This window comes from Pistacia vera, unplaced genomic scaffold (genome assembly GCF_008641045.1).
Source record: "Pistacia vera cultivar Batoury unplaced genomic scaffold, PisVer_v2 Contig297, whole genome shotgun sequence".
Taxonomy (NCBI): Eukaryota; Viridiplantae; Streptophyta; class Magnoliopsida; order Sapindales; family Anacardiaceae; genus Pistacia; species Pistacia vera.
Genome location: NW_022196109.1, coordinates 71630 through 81942, shown reverse-complemented (window position 1 = coordinate 81942; position 10313 = coordinate 71630). Strand labels below are relative to the sequence as shown.

The window sequence follows — 10313 nt, the reverse complement described above, 5'->3', positions numbered from 1 at the left end:
ATAACATTTAAAGTAAATTGGTTTGACTTTTGAGAATCTACCTTTACAAAGTAATGGAGTTTGTAATTTTGAATTTGTAGTTCGTAATTTTATTTTTGTTAACAAGTGCCAGGTGGGGGGGTATTTGTAAGTTTTTAAGGGTTTTTTTTGCAATTTTAAAAACTTTTGGGAGGTCATGTAATTTTACAGGGTATCCAGAACCGAAACCGGAACCGTTGTTACAGGTTCTGGTTCTGGGTACCTAGGAACCGAAACCCTCGGTTCCGGTTCTGATTCCAAATTTCAAGGAACCGTCGGTTTCGATTCCTTCAAAAAGTGCAGGATACCCGGAACCGAACACCCCTACCACCTGGAACTTGTTAACAAAAATAAAATTACAAATTATAAATTCAAAATTACAAACTCCATTACTTTGTAAAGGTAGATTCTTAAAAGTCAAACCAATTTACTTTAAATATTATGAAATATAAATATAAATGTATTCACGTTACTTTTTCTACAAAAGTTTTTATTAACCCCTCAACTTTTTAATTTTATTTTATATTAGTCTCGGTTTCGGTTCCTAACTATAGGAACCAGAACCATAACTGCACAGTAACAGTACCAAAAATTTAGAACGGGAACCTACCCGTTGACGGCCGGTTCCTGGTAGGAACCGAAACCAAACCCTGGGTACCCACCGGTTCTGGTTCCAATCGGTTCTTTTGAACACCCCTAGTGACTATCTTGGAGAATGACATGACTTTGCCCCAAAAAAAGAAAGTTAGAGAAAAGAATTTATCATTTATCACCCTTTTTTTTTCTTTTTTTTTTGAGAAGTTTTAAAATATGGATCGAGTATAAAGTTCCACCAGAGAAAAACAAAACTCTCTGGCCCTCTTAATTACCCAAATAAACTAGGGTGAACAGTTTTGGGTATCCTACGCATTTTGGGGGAATCGGAACTGGAACCTACAGGTTCCTAGGAAAAGAAACCAGAACCGGAATTGACAAGTTCCGGTTCTTTAATTCTTGGAACTGGAGCCTACTATGCAGGTTCTGGTTACTTACTCGGGTACCCTATACAAAATCAATTACCCCGTATTAGTTTAAAAAATGACAAACACATCTTAAAATTTTACAAATAGACCCCTGACAAATTAAGCAAACCTTAAAATTATAAATATATATATTTTACAAAGTATAGTTATGGAATTAATTTTGGGAATTAAATTTTAGTAAACTTTATTATCCAAAAATACAAATATTATAATTACTAGAGTGAAAATAAAGTTAAATTAATATTAATTTTAAATTTATGGCAAAAGAATAAAATAAAATATTAATATTGAATTCTTAATTAAATAATTAGTATAACTCTAACTTTAAGTTTGTTTAATGATTTCTTAATATATCGTGACTTAGGAGACATGTGTTGTCATACTATAATGTACTAATTATTTAATTAAGTAATGTAATAATTTAGTAAATTATTAATGTTTAATGTTATAATTAATTAAATAATCATATTATAAATCTATAATGTAATGTTATAATTAATTAAGTAATCATCTTATAATGTAATGTTATAATTAATTAATTTTTTAATCATTTAATTAGGTAATGTATTAATGTGATAAATTACTAATATTTACAATATAATGCTATAATTAATTAAGTACTATAATGTAATGTTATAATCAATTAAACTTCTAATCATTTAATTAAATAATATACTAATGTAGTAAAATATTATGTTTATAATGTAATGTTATAATTAATTAATAATTAGGTAATCATTTAACTAATAATGTACTAATGTTTATCAATTTATCATGTATAATTAATTAATTACTAATCTATTATAGATATACTTAAAACTTGATAATTGAAGTAAATAACTAAATATTATTCAATGAAATATATTATTTTATTAAAAAATAATTTTTTTTAATAACATTAAAACACTTTTAATTGGATCCTAATTTCAATTATAATTTGAGTAATATTATACTTACAAAGAAATTTTACAAAAATCTTCATACAAAGTGATGTGATAAAAATGAATGGAATAGTAAATTTAATGAGTTTGACTTTTTGTTTCACTCTTCCATTCATTTTTTGCCATCTCACTTTGTATGGAAATCTTTGTAAATATAGTATTATTGTTATAATTTATACACTTAATTAATCAAAACTTTAATCTTATAATATATTAAAGTTTTTTATAAGGTGAAGTATATATGTATAATTAATTGTATATATATTTGATTAGGTTATTGTTATTGTTACACTATAATTTTTTAGAATAAAACTATGTGCACTAACCAATGGGTACTAATTCAAGTACTAACATTGGAAATTTGAAATTCCCTCCAAAAAAAATTTCAAATTTCCAATATTAGTACTTGAATTAGTACACATTGGTTAGTGCACATAGCATTACTCAATTTTTTATATAACATTTCATCTCATTTGGTCATTTAAAATTTTTTATATGTAAAATTACAGACCCCCAATTCTTTGCTAATACTTTATTTAAATCTAAGTTCCAATACAGGTTCCTACTCGGATATCCGAACTCGATTCCAAGACAGGTTCCATTCAAGGTACTCGGGCAAGTACCCACCAAGGTACTCATTTTAGGTTCCCATCACAAGTTCCAATTTTGGTTTTGGTTCCTGCACAAATAGGAACCGGAACCGAAACCGTATAGTAACGATTCCAAAAAGTTAGAATCGAAACCTACCCGTATAGTGTCAGTTCTGGGTAGGTTTCGGTTTCGGTTCTACCCGTTACCCATGCTTACCCATAAAAAAAAACTCTCTGGCCCTCGCTATACAGAGGGTTCAAGTATCTCACCACTCACCTGTGAGAGTTAGATGGAAAAAATTATGGACAACCCCAATGTTTCGATCAAATCATTTAAACTTGTAACTTAAAAAAAAAATATCAACTTCATCTCAGAATTTAAGGGCAGAAAGTTAAGGTTACCTTCATCTAAGAATTTAAGGGCAGAAAGTTAAGGTTACATTACCTTACCAAGAATTTAATGCGGTAAGTTAAATGTCCAATGATTTCACATTATTTGAAATTAAAAAATTTAAGAAGGCTAACATTACTCATTTGCATTTTTCAATTTTCATCATAATCTACTCTTATGACTAAATAAGTGCATAATGCTGATTCACCTAACTAAAACCTGCATGTTCATGTGATTCAGTTAAGTAAAAATGGTATGTTCATGTGATTTTTCCTTCGTATTACCTTGTAAATTGAAATATTTTATAATTTTATTATATATTGTTTAAAAATGGAGAAACTTCCAATACTCAATGATGTAAGATTACAAATTCCGGACTCAATTTCTCATGAGAACATTTCAGCGAAGGATTAACATTATAGCCATCTGCATTGTCATAAAAAATACAACACTGATTTGAAAAAACAAAAGTTGGTATATGCCTAGTTAAGGATATTACAACATGGGTCATGGGTATAAGTATGCCACATATAAACGAGAAAACTGTCCCTAACTATCTACATCAATGACCCAGGATAATCAATTATGTTAAGGAAGAACCTATTCTTTGCTCTCATCTCATCCATTTCTGGGTTGCTTGAACCTTTCTCTAAGTATCTTCAATGCTTGATCCCTAAGCTTCAAGCAGGTGCAAGAATTGATCTTTGCTACAAGAACTCATTTTGGTTTATTGCTAATCTCACTGCCTTGCGCTGTCATATGTCTGAAGATGTCTCTTCGCCTTCGTCCTGATTTTCAAAAGACTATTAGTTGCAGCCTCACTTAGCTCAGAGGATTCACTCTTAATATCTAAGGCTTGACAGGAAGACATCCCAGTATAAATAAGTACTTAGAGAATCAGAAATTATAGGAGACAGCAGTTTTCATAACACAAACAAAGCTTCAAACAGTACTAGACTCCGAATTAATAAGAAATAGCTAATAATGAAAGAGAGAATTGCAAGTTATAATGGCAATTATTAGCTTAGTGTCATTCAGAGGTGAGAAGAGTCCATACTGAAGTAAAAATAAGGTGTGAGGTGTTTTCTATAAATTCTAACCAACACAGTAGTGGTCTTACTCCACATAGGAATCTTAAATGATTTACCTCTTCAGTGTCATCATCTGAAAAGCAAGCATCATCTAATCTTGAGTAGAAGCTTTTCCAGACATCAATTGTCTTGCCAGATTTCATGTCTTCCTGAAGCAACAAGAATAAACAAATAAAAATTTAAGCAAGCTGGTTGTCCAAAATTACCCCTTTAGAATACCGCCACATAAATACATATGAAAAGCAAAAGGAAAGATATCATACTAGTTCAGACTTCACCAACTCAATTCTCTCTTCTAAGTCCAAGACATGGTGTTTTAATGCCTGTGGAAATAAGAGGAAACAGATCAGATGATAAAATGAAAAATGCTTTTCAATTTGAGAAGAAAAATCAATACACTGAGAACAATTTTTAATATTACCTCACGTCTCTGAAGTTCAACTGACCGAGCTAATGCCTGCCTTTTTGTCAACAAGTTCTGGGGTCTCAGTTTAATAGGGCTTATATAGTTCTTCCCACGATAGACAATAATTGCATATCCTTTGGTGGTTTTATCCAAAGATACCAGCACTCCACCACTCTCAGCCTCTAAAGAAATTGCAATCTGCTTGACTTGTGCAAAACTTTTTCCTTTGACAATTATTTTCACCAATTCCCGGAACTTCCAGTGCAAGTGCATGTTCTCTATAGTACCATCATAAACACCTCGCCTCCCTGGAACAGAAAAGACATGCATATCTTTTACAGTTCTCCTTTGCAACATTAAGTAAAATCAAGGTGGCAATTCTTACCTAGAAGTAAGTAGGGTTTCATACTCAGACCCATTTTACGGAATAAAAATCTCTCCTCATTGCTTATGGTTTCCAAGTCAGAGGGAAGCTCTGCTGGGTCAAGATTCTCCTGTACTTTTGCTAGAGCCATCTCAGCCCTTCTCAATTTCCTTTTTGCCTATGACCATCAAGAGTTACAAATACATCATGATTCAAAAGTGCTAAAGTAAGATTCTGAGCATCAGAATAGTTCTAGTAGAAAATAACCAAGTCCATTTGCAACTTACAAGCACTAGTTTCTTCTTAAGATATTTGAATAATACAGAATGTCTAGTCAAAGCTGAATCTCTCAGCATTTGCTCCACATCTTTACTACTAGGTTGGTCTCCCCATCGAGAGGTCGCCGCCAAGGTTTCAGCAAGGGTGCCAGCAACCAATGGGACATTAGGAGCTTTGACCTTTGACTCAATCAAGGCCAAGGCATTCTGTCGTGCTTGTTCTTCCTCATCTTGTCAAATATTTGTTAGTTTCAACCTCTCTTTGAATGCCTCCGTAACAACAGGTGGCAGGAAATCATTACCCCTATAAAAGACAATGTAATCCTTGTTTCTGGAAAGTAGTGTTCCCCCAGTCAATTTCTGCGTGCACGAGCCAAAAACATAGCACTAAGAATTATAGACAGTTGGACCAGGAAAGCTGCTAAAGAAGAAAATTCAATCCAAGCCTCTTAAAATATAGTCACTGGGATGAAGTAGACAATGAATTTAATTAAAGCAACTCTGCTCTATAACACTTGACACTTCAACATTTTTCTCATTGAGCATAGCAAAAATTAAGAAATTTATTTTAAATGCTCTACATTCAAAAGGCAATACTGTTGTCATATCTCACCTTGAGTTCCTCTGCCATCCTCTCATTACTTGTATTCAGTACACCACGTTTTATTGCTATCTTTGCAATAGCATTCTTTTCCCATAGCTTTACCATTGCCTGAGCTAGGCCTTGTAGTTGTCTGTTCCTTCCTAGGAAAATTAAATAAAAACAAAGCCCTTAAGAATGCACAATTTGCTGAACATTACAATCATATACAATAGATTTGACATACCAAGGGCAAAATGTGGAGGCATTTTTCTTGCAAGCCTACGAAACGTCGTCACCTCATTATCTCTTAAAGACTGCCTTATGCCATAAGGGAGAAGTCTGAATGGTGGTATCTATCCAGGAACCACAGGAGGAAGCAAGTCTGCATCTACAGGCAACGGCCCACTGCCAGGCCAATCTGTAAACCGCGGACCCAGCTCATCTAACAAATAGTTGAATTCGGTTAAGTCCATAAGTTCTTCCTCAGAAAGATTCTGCAAATACTTTGCAGAAGGTATAAATGATTCCGTAGACCCAACCGAATTGTTCTCTCCTGCATTATGCATGAAATTACTCATAACATTATCTGAGCGAAGCATCTGATTTTGTTTTGTAAATGATTGTACACAAGGAAGTTTGTAGGCCATTCCCCTGAACAAAACTACTGAGCTGCCTGATCTCCATATAACCAAACCCCCAGTTCTCCTCTGATCAAGCATGAAACACATTTCAAGTAAACATCAAGTTCAATCAATTTGACAAACACCTAACAAACAAAACGAAAACATTAAAATGTCAATTACCAACGCTGACCTCCAAAATCTCATGAGTCCTCTTCATGTTAAGCGAATGAGGCTCTTCGAACTTTAGTTTCACAACCTCATCGACCTTCCACTTCTCATGAATACTATCCACCAATGCCTGCGTAATCCCAGCGCTCTTGACTTTGATCCTCTCCAGCATTCTCAAAGAAACATTTCTAAGTCTCCGCAATTCGTGCTCAGGGATCATTCTCTCCGCCAACTCCGTGTTGTTTCTCCTCCTCTTATCTCCCTCGTTATCCGTATCTCTCCTCCATGGTGCCCTATTTGAACTACAATTCTCTCCACTCTCCTTTAGCCCTTCGTTCACAGAAGAGACGCCGTTTAAACCCCCGACAACTGTTTTTGGCTTGCTACTTGGAAACTCAATACGTTTTTCCTCAATTCTATCATCAATTTTAATTTCTTCAACCCATTTAACTTCATTATCCAATTTATTGACTTCTTTAACAGCATTACTTACAAGAGACCCATCAACATTTTCTTCCTTTTTAGTACCAATTCGTGAGATTTTAGGTTGAGAATAATTTCCATGATCCCAAGGAGCTGAAACAAAACTTCTGGGCAAAGCAGAACTCACCAGGACACTCACTGATGACGCCACATCAGTTTCTGCAACACCAAAAGACTGCGGGGTTTTCAATTCTTCTACTTCCTCTTCCTCTTCCTCTATCTCTAGTTCTTGGTCTTGTTCTTTTTCTTGTTCTTGCCATGGAAACTTCTCTCTTGGTGAACTTATTTTCGAAGACCATTTATGGCGAATTTGCTGGAAGAAGCTTGGTTTGAGCTTCTTCTTGGTCCTCATTGTCTCGGCTTGAGCTTGAATTACATGATGAGCACAACAAGTTGCAATTCTAAAGGTTTTTGAACAGTTTGAGGAATGGGTTTGGGGTTGAGGAAGAAGAGGATGCAGAGAATAATATTTGGCTTGAAGCGCCATAGCCATAGTGATGATAATCATTAATCAATACAAATTATCTTGTTTCACTTTGATATAGGTTCGCTTCCACAGTGACTTTGTTACAGTGTCCACTTCAATAATTACACGTGTAATGTTTATATTCACCTGCCTATATAGATAACGAGCCAAATTAAATAGTAATATCATCACGTTCATTAAGAGCAATTAAATTTTGATTGGATCCAATAAGTTTAGAGATTAGAGTTAAATATCTATTTAATTGATGTTGTAGGGAACTCGATACTAAATCTATAACGAAGGAATGTATGGTGATGTTACGAATCTTAACCTTAAAGGGTTGGTTTGACAGTTAACATCTTCCCTTCTTTGAATTCTTAAGTTTAAACTTTAGGAATATTTATCACAATAACATTATGGTTTACCTGATTTTTTGGGTTTATAAGGTGTTTAATTGATTTCGAAGATTAATTGAAGTATGCACAAACAAATTCAAATACCTCGATTAAAAAAAAAAAAGGGATCTTTCTCCCTTACTTGTGTGTGGCCAAGATATTGCTTAACCTTGATACTGACACTATTATGTAATCAAAAACCTCCCAATGCAGTTGTTGCGGAACATCTTCATCTACTATAACTTTATGCCGTCTGCAATTCATGATAAAAAAAAAAAAAAAAAAAAACAATATTTTGATTGAGAATATAAAAGAAGGAGAATCAAAGTGTATTCAACCAAAAAAATTGCGATATTTGGAGACACCTACTTGTTTCAGCTCCTGCAAAAGAATAAAGTGTCCTCATATTTTTGCATTCTTAAGTTGTGTAAAAATACGAGTTGAATTGATCCGAGGATAGTTCACTCACTCCGCTTGGCCTGGAATGAATGGAAGGACATATGTTAGAATTTTAATTTAATTAAAATTATATATTTGGTCCTGCAGTTCTTATTAAAATGTTGTTTTAATAAATAGATAACTATGATAGTTGTCTTTGATGGAAAGACGATTGCATATATAATGAGACAATAAGTACTTATTGTCAAGGGCTGAGATATATTTGGATTAATCTTACCACATTATTAGGAGTTGTTAGACATGGGCTATTATTTCTCATTTGTTTGTTCTGTTAGGCTATACAATAGCCAAGTTTGTTCTTCATAAACATGAATTTTCTCTTAAGTTCTATATCCTTTTGTAAGTCTTTTTTTTGGTTCCTAACGTCTGGTTTCGAGGCCACATCGCAGGGCCTAGTTAAATTAGAAGCTGCAGTCTTCTACATGTGTAGTAATCGCAGTATGATGACAAAGAGTTCATTTGTTCAGCCAATAGTTCCAAAATTTGATGGGCACTATGATCATGGAAAATTTCTTGCCATCAAAGGAGTACTGGGGCTTGGTGGAGAATGGGATTCCTATAGCAGCAGAAGGTGTTGTTCTCACGGATGCCCAAAAAAACAACATTGAAGATCAGAAGTTGAAAAATCTGAAAGCAAAGAACTATCTCTTTCAAGCACTAGATCATTCGATCCTAGAGACAATTCTCAACAAAGATACAACGAAGAACATATGGGACTCTTTGAAGCAAAAATATCAAGGTACAACTTGAGTTAAGCTTGTACACTTGCAAGCTCTCTAGAAGGAGTTTGAAACTCTCCACAAGCAGGTAGGAGAGTCTGTGAATGAGTATTTTGCTCAGACTCTTACCATAGCTAACAAGATGAAAGCAAATGGTGAGACTAAGGGAGATGCTACTATCATTGAAAAAAATTTGAGATCCATGACTCCTAAGTTTGCCTATGTTATGTGTTCCATTGAGGAGTCTATAGATACAAACACCTTAACCATTGATGAGTTGCAAAACAGCCTGCTTGTGCATGAACAACACATGAATTCTCATGTTGAAGAAGTACACGCCTTGTAGATTACTCATGATAATCAATTTGCAGGAAGAGGTCGCAACCATGGTAGTTTTAGAGGAAGGGGAAGGGGAAAAGGTAGACAAACCTTCGACAAGGCCGAAGTGGAGTGCTATAATTGTCACAAGCTAGGACATTTTCAATGGGAATGTCCAAGCAAGGAGAAAGAGGTCCACTATGAAGAGACTGAAGAAGAAATGTTGTTAATGGCGTACATGGATATGGATAAGGCCAATAGAGAAGATATGTGGTTCCTTGACTCGGGATGTAACAATCATATGTGTGGGAAGAAGGAATACTTCTCGGATTTTGATGAAAGCTTCAAAGATTATGTGAGGCTAGGGAATAACTCAAACATGGCCATACTAGGAAAGGGTAATGTACTACTGCAGGTGAATGGAATAGCATAGATCATCACAAAAGTATTTTATGTGCCAGAGCTAAAGAACAATTTGCTTAATATTGGGCAATTGCAAGAAAAGGGCTTGCCATTCTGTTTCAACATGGAAAGTGTAAGGTGTTTCATCCCGAGAGAGGCTTAATCATGGAGCCAAAGATGTCTTCGAATCGAATGTTCATACTGCATGTTATATCTTAGCCTAAAGCATCTGCTTGTTTTAATACAATTGCAGAAGACATGGTGCAACTTTGGCACTATAGATTTGGACATTTGAGCTTTAAGGGCTTAAAGACTCTTAAGCAGAGGAAGATGGTGAATGGTTTACCACAATTTAAGCCTTCCTCAAGGTTATACAAGGATTGCATGTAAAACAACTATCTTAATAGCAATTTTATCAATTCCATAAATGGCAAAGAATCAACAATATAATCATATTTCTATGCCCTAAAATTGCATAATCTTAAATCCCAAAAATCAGAAACTTTGATGCATTTTCACTATTTATAAAACCAATAAAACATACCTGAATCCATGTGTAATCTTTAAATGAGATTGTGAAAGAAGACATGTATATC

General features: G+C 34.2%; 1 protein-coding gene across 1 annotated transcript; it reads right to left on the bottom strand.

Moving 5' to 3' along the window:
* Positions 1-3351: 3351 nt before the first annotated feature.
* On the bottom strand, positions 3352-7459 carry LOC116135252 (CRM-domain containing factor CFM3A, chloroplastic/mitochondrial-like). The gene is given in 9 exon segments (XM_031420949.1): positions 3352-3750; positions 4110-4198; positions 4317-4376; positions 4475-4767; positions 4845-5001; positions 5111-5461; positions 5715-5845; positions 5929-6391; positions 6498-7459. Coding segments are annotated over 8 exon segments (2415 nt in total). The 5' UTR covers positions 7452-7459; the 3' UTR covers positions 3352-3750; positions 4110-4192.
* Positions 7460-10313: the final 2854 nt, after the last annotated feature.